This window comes from Polistes canadensis, unplaced genomic scaffold (genome assembly GCF_001313835.1).
Source record: "Polistes canadensis isolate GaletaPanama2010 unplaced genomic scaffold, ASM131383v1 scaffold_342, whole genome shotgun sequence".
Taxonomy (NCBI): Eukaryota; Metazoa; Arthropoda; class Insecta; order Hymenoptera; family Vespidae; genus Polistes; species Polistes canadensis.
In genome coordinates this window covers 31,693-57,490 of record NW_014569889.1, presented here as the reverse complement: position 1 = coordinate 57,490, position 25,798 = coordinate 31,693, and the positions used below count along the sequence as shown (strand labels likewise).

The window sequence follows — 25,798 nt, the reverse complement described above, 5'->3', positions numbered from 1 at the left end:
GTTGCTCTTCCTAATAATTGAAATATAGTAATAATAATAATAATAATAATAATGTGTTGGATGTTTTGAGATAATAAAAACTTGACGCAACCAGCACAACATTTTTTCTTTTTCACAATTAATTATTAATTTATTAAATATCTAGACGATCGCGAAAAGTAGTAGGTAGTAAAGTTGTAGTAGTAGTAGTAATAATAGTAGCAGTAGTAGTAGTAGTAAAAAAAAAAAAGAAAAAAACTAGCAATATTCATATAATCCACTTTTTTTTGTATAATAATTATTTGTAAACATTAAATAAAAGATATACCTATACATTATAATAAATAAATAAAGTAATCATGAGTCGCGGTAATATGTGAAGACCTTTTTTTTATTACTGAATCATAGGATATTTTTCTTCAAGCGGTGCAGCAATTTAACGAAACAATGTTTTCGCGTATAATATTATAAACATTCTATTAAAATATTAATAATTATTTTTTTTCTTTAAATAGAACAAATCTTACGACTATTCAATAACAATCATATGAAAGAAACGTAAGTGTTTCAATTTACAAATAGGCCATAGCTGTGCGAAATTGATTAATTGTAATTTAAATTATTTGATTGTTTATTATTATTATTATTATTATTATTATTATTATTATCATCATAATTATTATTAACAGAAAATAAAATAAAAAAATAGCTGCAACGCTGAATAAAAAAAAAATATCCCACATACAACAATCTCATTGTGTGCGGGGTGTATGTACATACACACTTATTTAAATATACCATTGAATTATTATCGAGATATAAATATTTCTAATTACTTTATAACTAACATCTGAGCAACATAATGTAACTTTGTTTAGAGCAAACAATTTCCCAAAGCAACAATAATAGCAGCAGCGGCAGCGATAAGAGATAAATGTGTATATAAAAAATGAAGCGAAATATATATTACAACCATATTCTTTTTTTTTTGCTTGCTTTTTTTCTTTCGATTTTAATAAACCGCATCTCAATTCTTTTTTTTTCTTTTTATAAATACGTATTTTAATTTTTGTTCCTTTTTTTATATTTTATTTTTTTTTGTTTAATTAATAATGACGCTGGGCGCAATTAAATAATTTTTAATCTTTTGCACGTTTTAAAAGTTACATCCAACGAACGCTTCGTGGAATTTACATATTTTCTGTGTTTTTATATTATTATAATTAGTATAATTATTAAAATGTTACAAGCTTTCGTATTATTCATTATTAATTCTGTCTTTTAAGACAACTCTTTCTGTCTCTATATATATTTATATTTATCTATATATGATTTGAAATAAATTTTATTATTAACGTTGCTTTATAATAGCAGCGAAAAGTGTTTAGTATCTTTTAATATTTTTTTTCCCCTTTATATTTTCTTCTTCTTCTTCTTCTTTATCTAAACACTTAATTTGAACTAAAGAAGAAAAAATATTGTATAAATAAAGAGATTAGTTTAAAGCAGTAGATGTCAACACAGCTACTCCTCTCTCATAAAAGCTGTGAGGGTCTTGACTAGGAGCGATATTTAAATCAACGGTGAAAAGTAATTCAGTACGAGTACTATTCAGATATACTGGTAGAGATAATTTTCCCTTTCTAGCTTCCTCCGTTGACGATCTTATCCACCTCAACATGGTGACCGGCAAATCTGTCATAATGGTAGATGTAAGATACAATTGATTATCTCTACATTGTGCTCCTTGTAATTTCAAGCCGGTTACTGCGAACGAACAATCATCCGTAGCTATATTATCACCATCTCCAATTGTTACATCCAATTGTAACTCTTCGAGAGACCAACTGTTAGCCTGTGCGATGCATTGTCGCGTTGCGGTAATGTAAGCCTCGGGATTTAATAAACCACCAAGCCAAACAGGGAAACTCTGTGTGTTGATAAAATAATGATTAGAATGAAAAATAAATAAACAATATATGAGAATCGAGGAGGAATAAATAAATGTATACCTTAATTTCTTTGGCTCCACCTTGCGAAACCAGTCGTGATACTTCTTGCAGTTGAGATACTCTATGACTAAAATCAGTTATCCATTGTATCACAGTGCAACCTCTCGGAACGGTATACCTTCTCCAACCACCTGGTAAAATACCTTTAACGAGTTCGGATAACATTGTTCTGTGGTAATTTGTCTGTTTCTTTTCACCCTGTTCAACAATAACAAAATACATTATACATGCATTCTTATATCGTAAAATATTCTATTCAAATATGATTAATAATAATACCTGACAAATTAATACAATATCTTCTAAGTCATGAATAACATCTTGCAATAGTTTAGCTCCGCTGTTAACTTCCCGTTCGAAATATCTGTACAAAGGATCCTTGATATTTTCCACAGTCCTTTTAAGAGTTGGTAAATTCTTTGGCAACAATTGTAACCAGGTGGACGCTGAATTATGTAGAGTTCTCATCCAAGATGGACGACCATCAGCTTCAGCTTCTCTGCTAGGTGTGACCAATGATTCTTCGTTGGAGTATGCTAATTCGTCCTCGTCTTCTAATTGTTGCATTTTGAGTAACTTAGATATTAGATCTGTTCCCCTATTCGTTAGGAGTACTTTTTCAGCATTGTTAGGTAATCCAAGCCAAGAAGGTGTTTGTCTATCAGCTAAGGATTCAATCCACTTAAGGAAATGATCTCGTCTGGTGCCATCCGGCATTGTAATATGTCTTGGACTTCCTTGTTGAGCTCCGTCTACGTTAGCGACCAATGCAAAGTCTGCTTCAAATGAACGCGGAGTGAACAATTTTCGTAAGAATGATGTAAGGAGTCTTTGATCGTAATCGTTATCAATTTTACCACCATATATACATTGAGATAATAATGTCACCAAAGCATCCCAAGGTACCTTTTCTGGTGGTAAATTGGTTCTACCCATAGCTGTGGTTTCTATCCAAGTGTCGAGCGTATCACAGGCAACTCTTAAGTCACTTTCATTGAACTCATAATGCTTAGCCCATCCCAGAGGTGCGTATCGAAGACGTTCTTGAACAATAGCATGGAACCATGCGAGAAGGAAGTAAAGCCTAGCTCTTTCATTAGGTGCTTTCATCATGCGAGATGCTGGAACTGTGCTGAACGTTCGAAGTAAGTTTGCTCTAATACCAGGTGGTGGTTCAAAGACGAAGATCCTACCAGCTCTTAATAAATTAACTGGCACTTTCGGGTTGACTTCCATCGTTAAGAATAAACGGAAACTGGCATGTGGTTGTAGACTGTGTAATTTTTTCTCGAGCTGAACCAACCACTGCGGTGCAAGATGTACGTTCTTCAATATTACCCACCTACCAGCCTTAACAGCCATGTTGATAGCTCTGTCAGCTTGATTGAAACCTTCGGCAGAACCAATAGCAATACTTGCTATTTGTTTACCCAATTCTGCTGCTAAATCGTCTACTCTACTCGATGCGTCGAATCCTGGCACTGAACAAAGTAATGCTGGAACTGTTGCTTTCAATTGATTCTCTACGACCGAAGCAAAGTCAAGTTCGATTTCTGCCGCTGCCATAAAGGATTCTCCAAGTGCTGATATGACAACCAACGACGCAGCTGCGATTACACGATCTGGTCGGAAAGTTTGAATTAGCAACAATTGATGCATAGCGGTACCAATCGGTGACAATGGTTTCTCTTCCTCCCAAAGTTTGGGTACGCAAGTTTCCGGTGTTGGCGATTGCAACCATGCAGCAAAATCACTGTTCTCTTGGATTTTCTCAGCAAGCTTTTTAAAAGCTGGTAGTCTAATACTTATACGCATCATAGCTTCCTGTTGTTCGGAACTCAAGTATGGTACAGGTGGTACACGAATATTCAACACACCTTCTTTTCCTCTGAGGAAGAATGTAAACTCGCTGTCGTATGTCGATTCAGTAGCGATCCCCTTCAAATGAATACGACATAGTAATAAAGCAAACGTTAATCTGTCTGTATGCAACATTCCTCTAGCAACGCGTTCGTAACAAACAGAGAAAAGATCGCAGGTAATAACGGACAATCTTTGCGTATAATCGGAGATGTTAGTCAATCTAGGATTTTGCGATAAGACTGATGTAAATATATCCAAAAACATTTTGAGAGAGTATTGATACAAAAAGTGTACTTGATTCAAACTGTCCATCGTGAAATACATATTTGAACAGGCTTGAGATAATGGCATATACTGCTGAGAAACTGTTTCTATTTCTGCGATTACTTTATCAGTTTCTTCTACTTTCTTACTAATATCAGCAGCTTCTTGTTTCAATGTTTCTAAAGTTGTAATAACTGAATCGTCATCGAGAATCTTGCCTTTGGCATCATTTAATGCTTGCAATAATGATTTTTCTAATTGTCTTAATCTCAAATGGAATTCTCCTTGGAGTTTCAATAAATCAGATCTCTTTTCGTCGATGTCTGGACGTTCAGCTTTGAGAACTTGATTGAGACATTGACTTTGTAATGAACTCCTGGTGACAGTGAAGTTGACGAATGTAACACGAGAACAAATATCTGGTGGAAATTCAACCGTTGGATCTCTCGTCGATAAGAATATTACGAAGGAAGGTGAAAGATCGATATCTTGATCACCGAGTGTGATTAATACACGTCCACCAGTCCTTCTGAGTTCTCTATTTAATACTGGATTTAATATGGGATCGTAATTTTCAACATCTTGTACCAACAATGGATTACCAAACCGTAATGCACTTTCCAAATTTTTCCTAAACGAGTCGTCCAAGAAACTAGTCTTCGTTATCTTTCGATCCTTAAACTCGTTCATTATAAATTCAGTCGCTTGTCCTGAAGGATCAATGATCAATGGATATCTGTTAAATCGTTTCAACATTATAGCATTCTCCGTACACAGATCATCGGTCGGCAATGCGTTTGCTTGCCATCTCAAACGTTCATCTGGATTAGACAAGTACTCCGTTCTTGCGATATCTGCACGGAATTGCAAATTAGCATGTTGAAGATGTTGGCACCATGTTGTGAAAAGATTTTGACGGTACTGTAAAAATATATGTTTATTTAGTATCTATCGATCATATAGAAATTGAAATAAAAATAATTGATCGCTTACATGTTGATCGAAATACCCAGCATAAGCAAGGAATGCAGACGATAATAATACATCACCGATTATGGTAGACATTTGACTCTTAAACGTTTCACTCGTTGCTTCCCATCGTTCTCTTTCAATAACCAACGATTTAAGTAGAGCAATCGATCGGTCTACTTTAGCTTGAACACTTTCTAAGTCAGCTTTAATAGCTTGTGCTTGTGAAATAAGCTGGGCGTATTCTTCCTTGTAAGACGCTATACTTTGTTCTAATTGGGCTATCAAATTCTTAACTTCTTCCCCTTTCAATTTATTCGTTTCTGCTTGTCGTTCTAAGGAATGAAGTTCTTCCCTCAGCGGTTCGACTCGTTTCAACATATCGGCATACTCGATCTGTAATATATTTATTGTATAAGTAAAAGAAATATTTTAATATGAATTTGATCATTTACCTGTGCAGTAGCCCACTTTACTAATGGTCCACAAGCCATACTGGCACGATTAACTTTTTCAAAGTTATAATCAGGATTGCTTAAGTAACGACTCTTCATTTTTTCTCTCACCTCGTCACTGGATAAATATTGTGTTTAAATATAATATTAAATGTTTCATTAATTTACATAATAAATTCCCTTTTTCTCAATCAAAGCAATCACATATAACGTTGTGCATTAGTTAAACATTATAAACATGTAAATTCAACAATTAGTAACGGTAATATTTAGAAATTATTGGATGTGCAAGCATATGTGTATTTGTTCTCGTTATAAATTAAAGCATTTTAGTGAAGGAAACAAACATAGAAGCATGCTTACGTAATATCCTCAGTACTGAAATTAGAGACAATGGTATTGATAAAATTGTCTCTCATGATGACTGCGCGTATAGATTTCCAATCACTGGCATTTTCACCAAGCAATAAGCAGATAGACTCCAATGCAACTTTGACGATAGCTGGTGGATTCGCCATAGAACGAACCTCGACTAAATGCTGTTTCTTTATTGATTTCACGGCTATACGAAAAAGAAACAATTTTATATAATACTAAGAAAAACTATATTAGATATAAAGTTATTCAAGATTATAGTACAAGAAGCTTAGCGATTTTAAATCACGTATTTCGTTTGGACATACCTACAAATAAGTTAGACATACAAATATGTACATACGAGAGACAAAATTATTAATATATATGCAAATAAATATTTTCTTCTCTAACTTGCATGTATATTAATACGCTTATTGTAGTATGATTAACAAAGGAATGTGGAATGAAGAAACATAACATGTATCAAGCAGTTATACGGCTTTTGGTTTGGTTTTGTTTGTTTGTTTAAAGATTAATCTTAGATTTTAGATTAATCAACGTGCGCGTCGAACATTCAGCAGACCCCTAATTCTGTAACTTCTTACGTGATCATTTCTGTGTTGAAGTTGACGATAGTGGGTATGAAGCTGTCCTTCATTATAACAGTACGAATTTGTTTCCAATCTATTGCATTTTCCTCGAGTAAAAGACAAATCGATTCTAACGCTAGCTTAACGATCGCTGGAGGATTCGCCATAGAACGGATTTCCACGAGATGTTGACGTTTAATCCCCTTCACGGCTAATTTCGATGTTCAAATCATCAATGGTATATAAATCATGCCGTTCATTTGATGATAATAATAATAATAATAATAATAATAAATAAAAAATAATATTGTAATATGAAACATATGTCTGATGAGATGGAACTGATAACGATAATGAACATATATGATTCTTATTAAGTAAAAATAGAACGTACCATTCTGCGCGTCGATAACTGCTGGTTCTACTTGTGCAAGATCAGCCATAACGTCGTCTCTCTTTTGATTAATAGCAACCGTTTGTATAGCAAGTTGCTGTTGAATTTCTTGACTTTGTACTTTCTTCTTTTCTGCCTCTTGTTGATCCTTTACCATCTGTTTTAATTTAGCATTGGCTGCTTCGTTCTTAGCTTGCAATTCCTTAAATTAAATTAACAACGTTGAAGCTTAAGTTTTATTTATAATTGTTTTAATAATAATCACGACAGTGTATTCATTGTATTATAATTATTTATATTGTAATGTAAATTTACCTGCGACTTGACTGCCAAACTTTTTTGCATTTCTTCGACTTGTTCGACAGTTTCAGCGATTTTACTTAATCCAACATTTAAATGCAATTGTTGTTCCTCCAAATCGCTTCTCTTTTCTTGATACAATTTAACAAAATGATTAATAAAATCAAGATAATGACGAGGAGTAATAGCCATCGTTCGTGCGCCTCTCTTGGTCAATCTCGTGTTTGCTTTGTGTAATGTTTGATGTACGTAAACGCACGCATTTATAACAGCATCTCTGTGAGCTGGTTGAGATGGAATAAGTGAACAGACGGATGGGAAGAAATCTGGACACTTCCAAGATGGTTTTTCCAAATCAACTCTACTAGTAAATTCTTTTCCAACCTGGAACAATGCATTATCTGACCAATCTCCAAACCAATTCAATACGCATCGGTTGAACAATGCTGGAGATGTCGCAGCACGATCCTTGAGTCCGTCGGTGCTTGGATTCATGGTAAATACGACATGTAAATTTTTCATAACTTGACCAGTAAACCATTTGTACAATTCTTCGTTAGAATCTAACATTAGACCTTCTCGTTGGGCTCCTTCCTTGCATTGAGTCATAAGTGTTGTATATTCATCACCTTCGAATAATCCAGGTACCTCACCATTAGCCAACAATGTATTCATACGTTCTAAGAAACCGGAATCTAGAACGTTTGATTCGTCGAGTATGAAAGCTATTTTTTCATCTTTGCAACCAGATCTTCTTAATACTTGACGTAAATCTTCATCAAAATCTTCACCAGTGTATTTATTATGAACCTTTTAAATCAGATTAGGTGGTTTAACGTTAATACAAATTTCATAGAAAACTAAAAAATAAACAAATAGCGACATAAATGTATGATGTAATTATAAAAGTATACCTTTATTTGGAAAATGGATAGCCCATTCATCCATGCTACGAATCTAGACAGAGTCGTCTTACCAGCGCCAGAGACACCAATAAGTAATAAGTGTCCCTGAGGCTGTCGGAAAATTCTGTCGATTCGTAAAACATGTTCCAAAACTTCATCGAATAGAACTAATGGAACATCTAATTCTTCTTCATAAAATACTTTCAATCTTGCACGAACGTAATCCCTCAATTCTTGTCTGTTAACAGGCACGTAATCCTTGGATAACCAATTGCTGTATAAAATTGGTCTGGTCAAAGCTCTCTCCTTATCAACACCCATGAAATGTTTCATAGCAACAGTGTCGATATTTTTGTTTGTCCATGCACGTTCGGAATCCTCGACGAGTCTGTCTTGGAATAAACGGAGTGCTTCGTGTGCCCACAAACGAACTAAACCTTCGACCGATAGATTGTCCAATGGTCTGATAGCTTCGCATATTCCACGTACCCAACGTGTCATTTCACGGGGTGAATAAACGTAATGGGGTTGCATATCTTGTGTAAATCTTTCTTGTGAAGCTAAATAAAATTCTACCATAGCATTTGTCAATGGTTCTGCGTAACCTCTCAAAGAAGGAGTCAATCTATTATACGATTTAAAATATAATATTAATCTCAATAATTTTTTTATATGAGTAATCAAAGTACAACAATTAAATTTGTTAAACTTACCTGAGCATAGCACGTGTAAATGTTCCATAAATTTGTTTCAACGAAGTTTCTCCTGGATAATCGACATAAATGACTGGTACATGTCGTAAGAATCTATGACTGAGTGGTTTTCTTCCTGGATCTGTTGGCGGATTACAAGCACCAACAAATTGGATTCTTTCTAATGTTACCCAGGCTTGATCGCTCGTTCTATAAAAGCCTCTGTGTTCAACGAGTTGCCTCAAGAACGATATCACGCGTTGAGTTCCATAATTGTCCATGTCAGGTAAATTGATTTCATCACAGAATAAAACTAGCCATTTTCCCAATTGTACGGGGGAAAGTACAACGCCGTTAGGTGTTTTACGATATTCGCAATAATGATCAAAGGTTTTGAGTAATAATTCAGGTGTTGTCGCAGATGAAAAGTTTAGACCGACTACTTCCATGTCGGGTAGAGCTCTTAGTGCAGAGAAAAGGGTCATAGTCTTTCCTGAACCAGGTGGACCGCAAAGTACTATTGAACAAAATTTAGTATTAGTATAAATAAATAAATAAAGTATCTTGTTGTTAATATATTAAACGAAATAAATAAATACAATATACCTAAAGGTTTATGTTCAGCTAACCACGTGTACAACAAACTTTCGTGTCTTACTGTATCCAAAGTAGGTACAACAATATCTGGTGTGGCAACTTTATGTGTTTCAACTTCGATTTGAGGTACCTTGTTACTCCATGGTAGCCATTCCCCATGTATATTAACTTCAAAGTCTATTATTGGAATGTTACTTTGCGCCGGTAAAGGTACTGTCGTAATAGATCTAATAAAATCTCCTAAGTCAGATCTAACTTTCAATTTGGCATCTCCGGCAAAACTCCAAAGCAATGCATAGATTAAACATTTAGGCATATAACGTTCGAGTTGTTCGCTTGGCAATGGAAAATCTATATGGCTATGATTATATTGTAAAACGTTACGAACAGCTTGATTCAACATAGAGAAGAGTGAACTGAGTGCTCTTAATCTCGTAAAGTCCATTATATGTTCTTGCTTCATAGCATATTCCAAGCATCTTACAACTAATCCATCCGGTGCAAAATAACTTTGCAAAATACTAGCGACTTCCCTTTGCACAGATAATGCTGGCGACACGCTATCTTCCTTCTCCGCTGTTTTTTTACTAAGAGGTTCCTCTTCACCATCTTCTAATGGAATGTTTCTTAAACGTAACATGTAATTTTCAAATATCATTTCCGTCGACAATACATCTTCTGAGAACCACACCATACCGCAACGAGAAACTGTTGCTAAAGTGGCATATTTCAAATCTTGTACCTCAAACATAACTCTTACATTAGGTGGTAAACTTAAACGTTCACCATTTGGTAAAGTAAGAAGTTTATTATCATCTAAGACCGAATTTAGATTTTCCACCCATTCAGGGTCTACATCGCCGTCAAATATTATCCATTGACGTTTATTTATTTCACCTCTCACGTTGTCAATTATCTTACGAAGAATATGGGTAAACAATCCATCTGTCCATTCGCGTGTGTTAGGATCTAAAACACCGTACAATGTTTCCTTGCTGATAGCTTTAGGATCGATAACATGAGCTACTCCTTCTATTCCTTCGAATCGTTCTAAAGCTTTCAATAATACTTTCCAAGCCATCGTTTTTCCAGAACCGCTTGGTCCAACCATCATCAAGCCATGATTCAAATTGCATATTTGATACAGTTGAAGAACCTGTACATCAAAAAAATTATAAAAATATAATAAATGTTGATATAATGTTGATCAAATTAAAATAACACACGTATGTTTATCTATATATATAATAATAATGATAATAATAATAATAATAGTATAATACAAAAATTATGTAAAAGTATATATACTCAGGCCTCACCTTCTCTATCCAAGTTTCGCCTATTATTTCCTGAGTAGGCATGAAGCAAATTATAAGCATTAGAATTTGTGTATCTGGATTATTATTAAAGAAATCCCTTGCATGCATATTAAAATCCGCTAAATGTATTAATTAAATAACACGAAACGAATAAATTACCTTTTCTTGCCAAGCTCCTCCTTGTTCGTCACCTTCCCCACATACAAGATACTCCTCTGCACAAACTTTTCTTATCTGATCTTTTAAGCCTGGAAAAAGTATAATAAAATATATTTTAATGATCTTCCTGTAATACAAATCTATATATTTTTTTAATATACCTTTCATTTCAGCACGTGTATAATTCACGTTAGGGAACACGTCGTTCAATAAGCTGAATAACAATGGAATATCTTCAGCTACCAATTTTGGTACCATTGTTTCACAAACCGATTGAATTAAGATTTCTTGTTCGGGTAAATTTTCTGCAATAGAAGCTTCATCTATATTCGTTTCTCCACGACCATGCATACCTTCTTTAATCTTTTGAATACGATCACGTTTAACATTTCCGGCAGATATTAACACTGATTTTAAAGCTCTCAAACCAAAATCGTAATGGGATTGATTTGAAAGTTGTTCGTCGCATAATCTGGAATATTAATTACATAATATTATCGAGTGCAATAAAAAAAAAAAAAAATAAGAATTATTTTATAAATATTAATGTGTTAATTACATACTTGAAAAAGGGTACAATTTTGCAAGCCAATTTTTCAGCAGATCTAAAACCTTGACTGAAAAGCATTACTTCTGCAATCAATTGTCTATCAGGTGTAGTCATAGCCAAGGATCTGAACAATTTCTTTAAATTATCTGGCAAATTAGAACGACCCGCGTAACCAGGATTCATTGTAATGAAGATGGCCATGTCAGTTGAAACTTTAACTTGTTTTCCAACTAATTCTACACAAAGCGTTCCTTCTCTCTTTCCTTCCATTTGACTCTTAAGAGCTTCTTGGATAGTCTGAACTTGTTGGGATACTGCTGACAACATTCTTTCTTCCAGACGATTAAATTCATCGAAACATCCCCATGCACCGACTTGACAAAGACCAACAAATATACGACCCATGGCCTATAACAAATAAAATATATTTATAATAATTTATTTTGCTGTACTTAAACTATAAATTGTATCTTTAATTTATAAATTTACCTGAAAATCAAAGGTCTCATCGCAATTAAAAACTAAGACGAGTCTTCCAAGTTGATGACCCAAAGCTTTAACAGATTCCGTTTTTCCAGTACCAGCTGGTCCAAACGGTGAACCACCTAGTCTCGCTTCCAAAGCTTGCGTCATAGTTAAATAACATCGATCGGTTAAAGGTGTTTGTACTAATCTATCTTGTACGCCCAAGTATTCAAATCCATAATAGAATTTGGCATTCGCCATATGAATTGTAAGTTGTTGCAAGACATCAGTTTGCCTGGGATCAAAATAAAAACGCATTTCGCATAGCCACTCGAATGCTTTCGGATTGGAAACTTTGTTAGCGATCAATCTTCTGGTAACTGTGCGTTTATGTACAAATTCGTTGATCAAATGTTCCAATTTTTTTCGTCTTAACGGTGGTTGTTCTTGTAATACAGAATCTGCTAAAACGTTCAAAGTACCTTCGACTTGAAGAAGTACTCTTTCCAATGGATTTTTACTTGGATCGGTTTGAGCTTCGTGAAGAGCAGCTTCTACATCTTCTGACCATAAAATTTGTGCAGCAAGTACTATTATTTGAGCTTGGAAATTATCGCACCAGGACATGAATGCTTGTGCATTGATATTACCATCTTTGAATTGTTTTATATCTTGTACGGCTTTCATGAGGCTTGATGCCAATGTAACACGCATTTCTTTTTCAACGAGAGTTAACCATTCGTTGATCTTGGGATGATCGATGGTTGATACAGGTGTTTGGAAAATGACTTCTTCTCCTTCTCGTGAAGCTATGCCAGTAATGACTGTATTATCTTCATTCAAAAGAATGGCTGTTACACCAGCAAACATTTTTTTGAAATGTTTCTGTAGTCTCGCTATATTTTTACTGTTGCCAATTATTTCCAATAAATCTTCGTCACCAACAAAGTAAAATCTTGGGAAGGAAGTTCGTTCTCGTTCTAAATATTCTCCAAGAGCTTTCTGAATCTTTCCAAGTAAATCTGCTAGACGTTCGAGTGCTCTTTGTACACCAGGTATGTTCAAAACGTCCATTACCATAGGAGATTTAGATACCTTCTTCATCAAACCAAGAAATTCTGAACTGATGCTTTGGAATCTTGACGTTTCAACTGGTAACAAAGTTTTAATATCCGCACTGCCAGAGAAAATTCCTTCGAGATAAACCCAACGTCTTTGTACATCTATCCAGACATCAAATAATGCATTTATTCTATTTAATTTTTCTTCCCAAGTTAATGCTTCTTCTTCAAATACTTTGTAATATGGTGAGAGTTTCATAGCAGCTACCGAATTAATATGTTCTTTAACTTTGTTAAATAAATCGTCCCAACCACGGATCAATCTGCATTTATTTTGATAGTTCAACAAATCTAATTCATAAGTTTGCCAAGATTCTCTTACTTGTTTCAAGAATTCTTCTAGTGCCATTTCACCTTGCGCGACAAGAATAATATCTTTAACGATAGATTCATTCTTTTGAAGATTAACGTCCCATATTTGGCCGAGAGTAAGCTCGCTCAATACCCAATTAACTCTAAGTTGTTTTGTTAATTGTTTCCAATGTCTTTCTTTCAATGCATCAGATTTTAATTCAACAATGAGCATATTTACCTTAGTATAATTTTGCAACATCTTTTTAACATACTCGTACGAAGAATATTGTCTCAGTCTGGCTGGTAGTTCTTTTAATTGAGCCATCATAGTATCCAATTGTTGACGTAACTTTCTTGGTTGAACCGATAACCACGGTTTCTCACGAGTTTCATCAATCTGTGCCCAAATTCGTGATAATTCTGACCATACTCCTCTCAAATCTTGAAGTTCCTCAAATACCACTTGCATTCTATCTTCGCTGGTAGATACACCGCCTGGTTCTTGTAATTCCAAAGCTTCTTTTGCTTTAGCAACATTATCTCTTTCTTCTTTGAGCCTCGCAAATTTACTTTCAAATAATTGAAGTTGTTGTAAAGCATCGTCGGGACGTAAATGACCTTCGACTGGCTTACCTCTCTCCCAGTCGCTAAGAAAATCAATCGTTCTTGCTTCAACCGCCTTATCTTCAGCAACTATTTTCATTTGCAAAGAAGCTACTTGGGTTTGAATACTCGTATCCTTTCTCTTAATTATTTCATTAAACGCACCCCATTCGCCTTCAATATTATCTACGTGTAACCAGGAAGATGGGAATTGGAATCTTTGACGTTCAAGAATCCTTTGACCCTCTCTGTATATGTCAACTTGTTTTTCCCATACTTTCATCTTACGTTTCAAAGATTGCACATATGTAATAAAACCAACTGCATCTGACGTACTAGCTGCTTCGATAGATTGTTGTTCCAAATCGCTCCTAGATTTGGATACTTGTGTATGGAAACTAGCCATTTCATTTCCAAGAAGAGTTCCGAATTTACCTAAAGTTTCTTTGTGCCATGAATCATATTTCAATGATACTTTACTCTGTACTTTAGCAAAGTCTATAATAACAGGTCCGAATTCACGTCTGGTATCCGAAGTATCGAATGTTGTTCTTGTTTTCTTGATATCATTCAAACACTTCATCCATAAATTAATATTTTCACCCAATTTCCCATAAAGATTATCCGGTTGAAGATCCCATAAAGCTTGATATCGGAGCCATTGATCTACATAATCGGCAACGTCTTTCATCTTGGATTCCACTGCCTCGTAAGCAGCTTCTAACGGTTGTTTACCAGCTGGTAATTTAGTTAATAAATTTCTATAAGTACCTGATTCAGGTTTATCCAAACCTACTTGATATCTAGAACTTTGAAGGCGTATTTGAGAAGTAACAATAGCTTGCCATGCAAATAATTGCTGCATTATCTGAAATCTTGCATCCTCGATACTCGGATATAAATACATCGTTTGATTAGTGATCCTAACTTCGTGTATTTGATTTTGAATTTTTGGATCACCGCCTGGTTTATGCGTCGGTTGTGCTGGTGCATCTGTATCCATGCTTAAATCTACTTCTTTCTTTCGACCAGTAAGAGCATCCGTCCATGCTTTTATTCCAGCTTCCAATCTTGCTGCCAGATTTTTCTCAACTTCTTCGTCCAATCTTGCGACCCATATATGCAAATTGGAATAATTCTTCAATGATAATTCGTCGATAGATTTTTGAATTTTTGACAATATATCGGCAAAGGTATTTGCAGAATAAGGACAAGTTTCCAACGAGCGAACATCCACGTCCAATTGTTCTTCGACGACTAACAAATCTTCCACTTTTTCTTGGAAAGAGACAACTATGTCTGACAAACGTTGAACATATTGAGTAAGTTTGTAACTTTCCCAAATTAAAGCAATACCCTATAAAAATATATTAAATTAATTATATATAAATAATTAATATATATATAAAATTATATAATAAAATGATGTTTATTATAAAGAGATAACTCACCTCAGAAATAAGGGACAAAACATCTTTTCGCATTCCTGCGACTAAAGGTATGATACTAGCCTTATCCTCGATCTGTAGAAAATATTAATCAATGATAATTCAAAGATATTATATAATATTAATTTCAAACTATTCTGTGATACAGTTTCACGACATTAAATACAGAGTACCATTCAGTAATGGACAAACTGGCACAATGCAAAATTAAAGATATTTAAATTATACACTGGCTAAAATATACTGGCATAGTATTTTCCCATATTCATTTTATAAATACTAAGTATATTTGATATCGTAATTAATATCAATATATTTAACTTATTCATATACATAAAAAAAAAAAAAATAACTTCACATATTTTTCGGTTCAATTCGATAACAATAATTTGTAGAGAGCGAATACGAGTTTGTTATTTTAAAAATAAATTTAACAACTACAAAAGCTAGCAAAATGTTGGAAAAACTTTGGATATATTTCGATTAATTCTCAACAATACTTCTTCAATCGTTTACTTGATTATTCTTTGTGTTGTCTTTTTAAAATCAGATTATATATCGAAAGCAATAGAAATACATGCCCATTATCAAGTAAACACCGATATTTATAATCGTTCACGTTCCTGCGAATTCCTATAAGCATCCTACTTGTACTGAAAATAATTCTTCCTTTTGAAACGTACACGTCGACTATCAAAAAATAAAAATAAAATAAAATGAGTTCTCGTCTTGCACAGTATAGTACAGTACAGTACAGTACAGTACAGTAAAAAACGTTATCTACAAAATAGCTAAGCAGGCAGACAGAAATATATTTGCAGATATAGGCAAGATGCATAGAGTAGTTCCTGGAAGCATCATATATAATGGGCTACCTTTAATGCGGGACAGTGGGGACTCCGATTGGTAAGCTAAAAATGTTGGAGATCCAAGGGATTAGAAATTTTAATAAATCTAATAGAAAAAATTCTTCAACCTGGCACACTATTCCCTAGCATTTTCTATTATTATATTATTATTATTATTATTATTATTTTATTGGAGTTTTATTTATATTCTTTTTTTAAAGCATTGACTCTTTTTCCTATATATAAATCACTATAATAACACTTATATCGATATCGAACACAGAAATAACAAGAAAAATAGTAAACATTTCTAAGAGATAAATAAACATAGATAAGGAATGTTAATTTAAAGATAGTAGAATACATTTTTGAATAATTATAGTTTTACCTTTTCAAGTGTTCTCTCGTAAGTTCTGATGCTCTCGATTAAGCTGATTGCAAAGGGATACAGTTGGTTCGCTTGATACGCTTTATTTACGATGGCCAAAGGTACACGGAAACCAAGATTCCTTAAATTTCTTACTTCCTTGGAAAGCGTTATTATCTCGGGAAGAAAATTCACTTTTAATTTCAATACATTCCCACGACTAGTTCTTGAACGTATGCTTTCTATCGCAAATATTTGTCCGGTAACACCCAAGTTTCTTTGCTGAACTTTACGCGACCAATCATCGAATATTTCTTGCGTTGATAACTTCAAACGGAAACTGTCACCATCTGCTTTTAATTTCTGACCTTCTATATGATTTTCCCAACCCTTGCCTAATGAATAAAATAATTATAATATTAATCATAATAATATTGAATTAAGAATCAAGGAATTGCAAGAACGTTTTTAAACTTACCTAGAACATCTTCAACGCGTTTCAAATACATAGTAAGTTGATAATCTATTTGTTTGACCCATATTATAGATCCAGCAACAGGTGGTAAATCTCTAACTATACTCATTCTGCAACATTTACTTTGTGCATATTGAACCTACATAAATTGAGTGTATTAAAAACATATATTTATATTTTAATCTCAGATTGTTTTGAAATTAATGTTAGAATTTTGTTTAAAACAATATATATAAATATATGTACCTTAAACTTTTCATGAAGTGCCTCAATATCATCTTTAACTCTTTGAATCAATTGCGTTTGATATTCCCTGATAGCACCGCGTATATGTGATCTCACAAATAGGGCATTAAATCTAGAAAAGATTCTAAACATTTCATTAGCATTTTTTGCAGTACCCAATTGATCTCTAAGGTGCGCAGTGATTCGAGCTTCCACGCGTTCTATTCGTTCTTCGTATCTGTGCACAGCAGCTTCCCAAGATTCTCCACCTTCTTTGGTAATGTCGAGACAATCAACTTCTTTAACATTTTCGTATGCCAAATTAACTTCGCTGATCGCGTTAGCATCCGCAGCATCCAATGCAAATTCTACTTTGACATTGTCGTTGTCAGCGTTCTCAATAGTAGCATTATTGCTAATTTGACAAACAGTAGGTCTAAGTACACGTACAATAACTGTTCTGAGCTGTTCATGTTGTCTACGGAAACGTCTCATGTGTTCCATTCGTGTTTGCAACTTTTTATGTGCTGGCAAAATACGCCATACCATTTTCATTTGTTCGTCTCGTTTTTTCTTTATCACGTCTCTCAATAATCCAGTTAATTTGTCGTATTCATCGTCCCAAGATATGAACACGTCAAAGCATTGACTCAATACTTTCTCAAATTCATCGAATGGAATATGCATGAGTCTTCGCGTGCCTAACACCTTGAGAAGTTGTTGACTCAAATCTCTAGAAATTGCTTCCACCAATCTTAACACTCTTTGTATTGGATACTTAGTACTTCTGATCTTTCTCAAATGCATGAAAATTTGTTGTACAGCTGCTCTTATTCTTTCCAACTCTGTTGCAGATAGTAGATCGTTGATAGGAAAATCTTTCATCAAAGGATTGTAGTCATTTACTGTCGCCAATGCTTGTTTCAATCCTGTATCTGTGTCAAAGCTCACGGTTGCATGAAAACGTTTGCCATGTTTGAGAATACGAAGAGTTAAAGAGATCTCAACGCTTTCTCGTTTCTCTTGAATACGATGCAGAGCTCTTTCCAGATTTAACCAAAAGGAAATTTCTTGCAATGCTGTTCCAGATTCTGGATCACGATTTAACTTGGTTACCTGCATAGTACAAAATTATTAGAATTAACAATACTGCGTGTTATCAACAAATTTAATGAATCTTACTTTTTGAATTTCTTTAATCCACCTATTAACGCCATTCTGTAATTGATTTAAAAAAGTAGAATCTTCGACCTTGTCACCAAAATCAGAAACCTTAGGTCTCCTATTTTCTTCAGCGCATTGTTTGATAACAGCTGCCACTAACGGATGAACTTGTAATGTGATCTCCGGTATATCAATGTTTTGTTGCAAATGCAATAAACCCATTTCCAGCTGAGCTATTTTCTTTTCAACCGAAGGTACCATTTTGTCTCCATCTCTGTCTGCTCTACCACTTTCTTTGACATAACTCTTGAAGTACGGTGCCATTGTTTTGCTCATAGCATGTAAAGTTTCATATGGTGGCCCATCAGAAAATGTGACCAACCGTAGTTGAGAATGAATAGATTTGTCAGCCTCTACGACTGTACCACGTTTAGTTAAAACTATGGAGGCCATTTTAGGATTAGTGAAATGTATCTCGTTTGACATATAATAACTTGTATTCTCTTTTTCTTCATCTCCCTCTCCTCCATCTTCCTCTGTAATAAAAATAAAAAATACAGCATAATTTCATTTTATATTACAGACAAAATATTCCAAACATATTCTTATACATAATTATGTTTTATATTATTTTTTCTAAACGAAATGACGAATACAAACGAATAGATTAATTTTTTTTAAAATCAAGGATTCTAATAACTCAATAAAAAAAAATAAAGATGGCTGTCTCTAGCCGGTAATCTTCATCCAATGACGTATCGATCAAAATAAAAAATAGAAAAAAATCTAAAGGACATAAGCTTAGAAATTCTTCTTAATTAACATCTTATTAATTAAAATTATGGATATATTAAATCAAAATGATTTATAATTGCAATTTTATAATAAAAATCGGTAGAAAATAAAAGAGAAAGAGAGAAGACAATAGAAAAGGATAAAAAGATAGAAAGAGAGAGGGGGGAGTAAAGAAAGAGAGAAGGATGAAAAGGATAGGTAGAATGTCGATATATATGCGCGTGTATCGATTCTCACCGGTGTATGACTCATAATTCAGAAAGACATATATGAAAATCGCTTGGCGAATCTCGGATGTCGTCTGAAGTAACGCATTGATTTTTAATGAACCATTTTCTTTTCTTTTAGGACTAATACAAAGAGTAAGTACCGTTGCGTTTAAAAGTGCAACGCAATGGAGGAGGATGATAACGCATGTAAAAGGACAAAAGGTATCCTCAAGAATGAACACACATATGTACGACCATATGTATATGATGTGTATGCAGTTACACATACATATGCTTATACTGCTCATACATCAAACCCACATATACACCCACATACATCATACATACGTACATATATGCATATATATAAATGAAATGTAAGTTGAGAACTACTGTTTTTTTCGGAGTTTACCTTTACTCGAAGCTCTTTGAATGAAAAGCGCCCAGACCTGTGAGTCTCCAATAAACTTTCTTATGCTTTCTTGATTATTCTTATCTTCGAGTGCCAAGTTAAAAGCTGATGGCACCACGTCTTCGTCAGGAGAGAGAATCTTAACCGCCTTACAAAGATAATTAGCGAACGAATGATATTCAACGATCGCAATGTTTTGAGACTCCGGGGACGGTTCCCCGGAGCCGTCCAAGGAGTCGCCCATCCCGAGTCCTACACTATCTCAAAGTATTTTCAAAAACCTTCCTCAGCGGGCGATCCTTCGATCCCCGCTTTTAGGATGAACTGTCAGCTTCACGAACTATCAAAAATGGAAGAGAAGGATTATTTTATTCTTCTTTGCTTAAGTTCTGCCAACGAATAAAGATCGAACTGCCATCTGGTTAATGACACAAGAAAGTTCTTATTTGCTTCAGGCGCAATCTAGACTTAAAATTGAGAATTAAAGTAACCTTGAAGTATTACGATACCAAATGTAATCTTTAAATAAATACGTGTGTGCTTTCAGAAAGCATGTGTATAACATTTCTCCCTCTCATAACGTCGCGATTTCATAATTATTCAAAGTGTAATAATTATTTTCAATTAATTAACGATAAATAAAAAATATTTGATAAAATAAAGTTCAGTAAATATTGTGCAATTAAGAGCACTTATTCATTTTTTTTCTACTGTTAAAATTATTTGCCAGCGTTCCTACGGTACTTATGTGACACAATATGGACTTCATATGTACTGATTTCTATTTTTTAAAATAAACATTATTAATAGAAAATCAGTATGAGGCAATGTAGTTTATTGTACAAGTTGCATATAACGATATAATACACAATTAGATAATTTTTCTATTTGACCAATGATTACCATCATTAGTAATGTATAGGTATTAATAAAATTAAGTGCATCTTTAGGACACATTAAAAGATACATCTCCTTTAACGTGCTAAAGGAAATTGTGTCGCTTTGATTCCGAAAAATTGGTTTTCGTTTTTTAATAAATAAATAAACTCTATAACTGGACAATACTACTAACATTTAAAGATCTTACGATTCTCATGACATGTGTTCTATATTACATAATTCTTCTTAAATTTAAGCTCAGATCATTTGACATTAACTACTATTAACGGAGACAATTTATTACCGCAGTTGTAAATTCGGTCGTCGAACTTTGACCGCCTAAATCCTTAGTAAGAACTTTTCCATCGTTTAGGACTCTATTTAATGCATCTTTGATTTGTTCTGAATAAGGTTTCAAATTAACGTGATGAAGCAATTTGACAGCACATAAAAGCATGGCTGTTGGGTTAGCAACATTCTTACCAACAGCTTCCGAATACGTGTGTCTTGCACCCTATAAATTACACAAATACATATTAAATAATAAAATAAATATTGAAAATAAATGATGATAATAAATATAGTCTTACCGGTTCAAAAACTACACACTCTGCACTATATGTAGCACCAGGAACTACTCCAGCACCACCAACTAATCCAGAAGCTAAATTATCAACGATGTTACCATACAAATTAGGCATCACCATAACGTCAAATTGATGAGGATTAGACACCATTTGCATGGTGCAATTATCCACGATCATAGTCTCAAATGTAACTCTAATGTAATGAACAAAATATAATCAATTAAAGCTGTTATAGTTCAATATAACTAGCATGTAAATAAGTGTATCAAATATTAGTTCTCACCTAGGATATAATTTAGCAATTTCATGACACGATTTCAAGAAGAGACCATCACCCAATTTCATTATATTTGCTTTGTGAACACAAGTGACCTTCTTACGATTATTCTTCACCGCATAATCAAATGCAAACTTGGCAATTCTTTGACTTTTAGTTGCCGTTACAATTTTCAAACACTCTACGACCCCTTTTACAGATTCGTGTTCCAAGGCAGAGTATTCTCCTTCGGTTTGCTCTCTGATGATAACGCAATCTACATTTTGATGACGAGACTTGACACCTGGCAGTGATTTAACATGTACTACATTAGAATATAAATCTAAACTCCTACGTAATTTCATGTTCAACGTTTGTAGTTCTCCTGTATGCGAATGATCTGGTGTAGCTAAAATACCCTATGAAAAGAATAAATAACAAATATTGTACAATTTAAAAAATATGATAAAACAAAATATTGAAAAATGTATATAAATACCTTTAAACAAACTCGGTTCCTGGCAATACTGTTGGAGACTTGATCAAGCGGTGCACTCAATGTCGGATTAACTTCAGATAAAAAATAAGGTTCAAATTCAACAGGGACGTCGGCTGCTTTGAAAACATTTTGAACGGATACTACCAGTTCTGGCCCAACACCGTCTCCTGGTATTAAAGTACATTTTACTTTTCCTTCTGGTTCAATTGCCTAAAATTAATATCGTATGAAATAGAAACACACATATAAAAAAAAAGAAAAAAAGAATATTTATAATAAAACTTACAGCTTCTCGATGAAGGACTGCTCCTATGTGTAAGGGTCTAATAGACCCTTTTTGGGCAGTCTGTTAATAAAATAAAAATACATTTAATCACAATAATAATATATTACAATAATAATAATAATTAAAGAGTATTTGTTGTTATTAATTTTGAGAGGATTAAACGTGAAAGGAATGATTATGCAAATGCATCAAAAATAATCTTATTTGCGAAATGAAAATATCTATATTGACTATTAAATTAATGTAACTAAATAATTAAGTAATTAATTATTAATATTAAAAGGTAGATTAGTTAATGAATTTGATTAAATGTATAGACAACATTTGTAATATTGAAAATATTTAAACAATTAAATATATGTACGATGTCGATGTAATACCCGTTTTCATTTTTGTACTTAAAATCTTAAATATTGTCGAATTAATTAAAATAGATTATATATGAGAAAGTCTAATACTATTTCAAATTGTTTGGAAGTCGAAAAGATATTTTTTTATTTAAAAAAGAAGCATTCTTTTACCTGAGAAAGTACCTTACAGATGTTTCTTGCAAGTAAAGCCATTTTTTATGATGGAAGAATTGCTATTGTCTTTCTCTTGCACTTGCACGAACAAACCAGGCCCGTATTTTATAGGCTTTTATTAATTTCTAATTAAAATTTTCGATTGTCAAGATTAAAAATTAAATATTTGTATTTTATAGAAAATATATTACAAATTAACAAGTATATAAAATAATGTCAGATTATTGTAGTATTTAATTTAATTTCATTTGGAGAATAGATTTTAGTAAAAAAGGAAATGGTTCCTCTACATCGATGTACGCGTTTGTATATTCGACTGCCAAACATCGGCCATCTTCGGTAATTTTCGTATTATTCAACAATCAATACCCGCGAATATTTAAAATTGTATCTAATTTAGTAATACTGTCATTTTTTAATTACACGTTTGTTAAATTTTTCTATGATAATTTGCTCAATATAATCTAAAAAAAACTGACATTAATTACTATTATATTTATTTAATACGTAAATTGAAATATAATAACAAATGTTTTATTGTTTTTTCATATAATAATCTTTTGTTTTTACTTGTTAATAGATTTTTATAAATTTTGATACTATTTGATGTTATTAAGTTATAGTGTTATGTATAATTCTATTAATACAGAGTGGATGAAAAATTATATGATCTTACTCAAAAAAAAAAATTCACTTTTTTTATTGATAAGTTTTTTATTTGTTTTATTTATTTTTTAATATTAAACTTTTCTATTAATTTCAAAATGATATTTCATTTTATTTACCAAATAACAGATTTGTTTATAATTTTTTTTTTCAGTCGATGTAGTGACCGAGTATAGTTTACAATTTAAAATGTAAAATTATGAAAAAAGACTAATGGGTTGGTAAAGTTATTAATTAAACATGATTACATTCCTAACTTTCAAAATATAATAAAAGAAGAAATATTTGTACCTTTTCTAGGATTACACTTTGTTCTGTTTCTTCGTATTACACCTGCAATTCATATAATGCAAAAAGAATTGGAAAATGTTTAACGATACATGGTACGAAACAAGTTAATAATCCAGTTAGTATTTATGTAAACGTAAAGGTACATATTTAATTATTTATGAATGCAATAAAAGAAAATACAACAGTTATTGCAACTGTGCACAATTGTCCTATAATAAATGATTTTCCATCGTATTTATTTAGAAAACACAGTGTTCCTATAGAACATAATAATTGTAAAAATTATTTGTTATTTCTAAAATATATAGTAGTAATGCATCATGGTAGTATTTAATTATACTAATATATTAACATATTATATGTTTATATATACTATATATAATATATATATATATATAATTGTCACAATGTATACAAATTCTATGTATAAAGAAAATATGGTATTTTTTTTTCCTTATTTTTTTTTGTTTTGTTTGTTTCTTTATATCGTTATAACTTTTTTAAAATTTTCCTATTTTATGTGTATGTATGTATATACAGTAATGAATAATTTAAACTTTATTATTATTAACGATAGACAAACTTGAATCTATTTTATATTTATAGGCGCGCTTACATATACGTATGCATTTTGTGATTCCAACTAGAAATAAGTTTTACAAGTGCATAAATATTTAAAGAAAAAGATAATTGTTTGTATAGCATTATATAATCTTTTTCATTTACTTGTAAATAACTTATTATTATTATAAATTTATAAATAATAATTTGATCCCGTTTGGAGAAGGAAATTTTTATTTAGTAGGAAAAAAAAAAATAATAAAAGAATAATAAAATAATTTTAGAGGGTAATACAATATAATAATTATTAATGTTATCATTCAAATCAACAGATTAATAGCAAACGATTGTTGCATAAATAAAACATTTTGTGATATATAATTTATACTAGTTATAACAAAAAAAAATGAAATTTAATTTGATATTCAAGTTTGAAATATGAAAGAGAAGAGAAACTTTTGTGAAGAAAAGAAAATATTCTTTTTGCTGTTTCGTTTAGTCGACCAGGCGCCGTTGCTATCGATTACTCGACGATTTTCCGACAAAACGTGGTCTGCATTCAATCCACTGATTCAAATTATTAAAAACGAGAGAGAGAGAGAGAGAAGGAAAGTGAGGTGAAATTTTTCTTTTCGATTTGATATCCGCTACGAATCTTTCTTTCTATTAATTTATTTTCATCGTTAGGTTTTTTTCTTATACCAATTACGTTTTCCACTTTTTCAAAATAAAGAAAAGAAATCATAATTCTTCAGAAACGAAAACGACTTCGTTTGCCATTTCAATAAATTTTTTAACAACGTAAAGAATTTAACTGTAAACGATAAGAAATAAAAAAAAAAAAAAGGAAAAAACTTTTTTCAATAAGAAACGATGTAATCGGCTAATGTAAACGTTATTTGTTTGAAATTCAATCATTCTGTTAAATAAACTTCCAGAGTTTCCATAATAAAACAATAGTTGTCATAATTGTTATTAATACTGTGTAACTATTAACAATTAATATGTATCTGCCTATTTCCACGAAACAAATTAAAATAACTGTTTGCGGTATATATCCGGATATAGCATATATGTAACTTATATGTAACTGAAGGGAAGAGTAGGTAGGAGGAGGAGGAGGAGGAGGAGAAGAAAAAGGTGGGGGAGAGAGACAAATCGATAAACGTAATTCTATAGATATTGCAATAAAAGTCATGGAAAATTTGTTCTATTCAAAAGTCATCATTTTGAATAATTTTCCAATCAATTGTTCAAACATCAGTCATTTTAATTGGTTTTAAGTATTAATTAAATTATTTCTTATATAGCGCATTTTATAATAAATAAATAAAATATATATATAATATAAAAAAAGAAGATGTAAAAGAAAAACAACAAAGAAAAATAACAAAACAATTATAAAATTTGATAACGTG

General features: G+C 32.4%; 2 protein-coding genes across 7 annotated transcripts; both read right to left on the bottom strand.

The window, feature by feature from the left end:
• Positions 1 to 1,102: 1,102 nt before the first annotated feature.
• Positions 1,103 to 20,212, bottom strand: LOC106791772 (dynein heavy chain, cytoplasmic). 6 transcript variants are annotated; one of them, XM_014757672.1, is made up of 23 exons: positions 19,832 to 20,211; positions 18,434 to 18,951; positions 17,273 to 18,367; positions 17,030 to 17,165; positions 16,573 to 16,946; positions 16,212 to 16,247; positions 15,340 to 15,411; positions 11,895 to 15,245; positions 11,419 to 11,813; positions 11,017 to 11,327; positions 10,856 to 10,944; positions 10,697 to 10,726; positions 9,387 to 10,533; positions 8,802 to 9,297; positions 8,098 to 8,713; positions 7,199 to 7,993; positions 6,884 to 7,085; positions 5,906 to 6,104; positions 5,543 to 5,660; positions 5,112 to 5,483; positions 2,271 to 5,039; positions 1,992 to 2,189; positions 1,103 to 1,909 (listed from the first exon to the last, which is right to left on the bottom strand). In XM_014757672.1, exons 1-23 carry the CDS (start codon positions 20,073 to 20,075, stop codon positions 1,475 to 1,477), a joined length of 13,998 nt encoding a protein of 4,665 aa, XP_014613158.1. In that variant the 5' UTR covers positions 20,076 to 20,211; the 3' UTR covers positions 1,103 to 1,474. The 6 variants fall into 6 exon arrangements, with proteins under 6 accessions (XP_014613158.1, XP_014613162.1, XP_014613159.1 ...); XM_014757676.1 differs by lacking the exons at positions 5,906 to 6,104; positions 16,212 to 16,247 and adding an exon at positions 6,505 to 6,700 and having other exon boundaries at positions 19,832 to 20,212; XM_014757673.1 differs by lacking the exon at positions 10,697 to 10,726.
• Positions 20,213 to 20,648: 436 nt separating this feature from the next.
• Positions 20,649 to 23,171, bottom strand: LOC106791771 (isocitrate dehydrogenase [NAD] subunit beta, mitochondrial). The gene is made up of 6 exons (XM_014757671.1): positions 22,860 to 23,171; positions 22,339 to 22,398; positions 22,053 to 22,262; positions 21,581 to 21,972; positions 21,301 to 21,490; positions 20,649 to 21,224 (listed from the first exon to the last, which is right to left on the bottom strand). Exons 1-6 carry the CDS (start codon positions 22,899 to 22,901, stop codon positions 20,994 to 20,996), a joined length of 1,125 nt encoding a protein of 374 aa, XP_014613157.1. The 5' UTR covers positions 22,902 to 23,171; the 3' UTR covers positions 20,649 to 20,993.
• Between the last annotated feature and the right edge of the window lie 2,627 nt (positions 23,172 to 25,798).

What these genes read in the sequence shown, in the direction of transcription:
- LOC106791772 (XM_014757672.1), bottom strand. Translation starts at nt 20,075, where the DNA reads ATGGGCGACTCCTTGGACGGCTCCGGGGAACCGTCCCCGGAGTCTCAA. An exon ending in TAAAGTGGGCTACTGCACAG is followed by an intron (nt 5,484 to 5,542) that starts GTAAATGATCAA and finishes AATATATTACAG; the next exon opens with ATCGAGTATGCCGATATGTT. An exon ending in ATATTGTATTAATTTGTCAG is followed by an intron (nt 2,190 to 2,270) that starts GTATTATTATTA and finishes ATTGTTGAACAG; the next exon opens with GGTGAAAAGAAACAGACAAA.
- LOC106791771 (XM_014757671.1), bottom strand. Translation starts at nt 22,901, where the DNA reads ATGGCTTTACTTGCAAGAAACATCTGTAAGGTACTTTCTCAG. An exon ending in TCTGTAAGGTACTTTCTCAG is followed by an intron (nt 22,399 to 22,859) that starts GTAAAAGAATGC and finishes TTTTATTAACAG; the next exon opens with ACTGCCCAAAAAGGGTCTAT. An exon ending in ATTGCTAAATTATATCCTAG is followed by an intron (nt 21,491 to 21,580) that starts GTGAGAACTAAT and finishes TCATTACATTAG; the next exon opens with AGTTACATTTGAGACTATGA.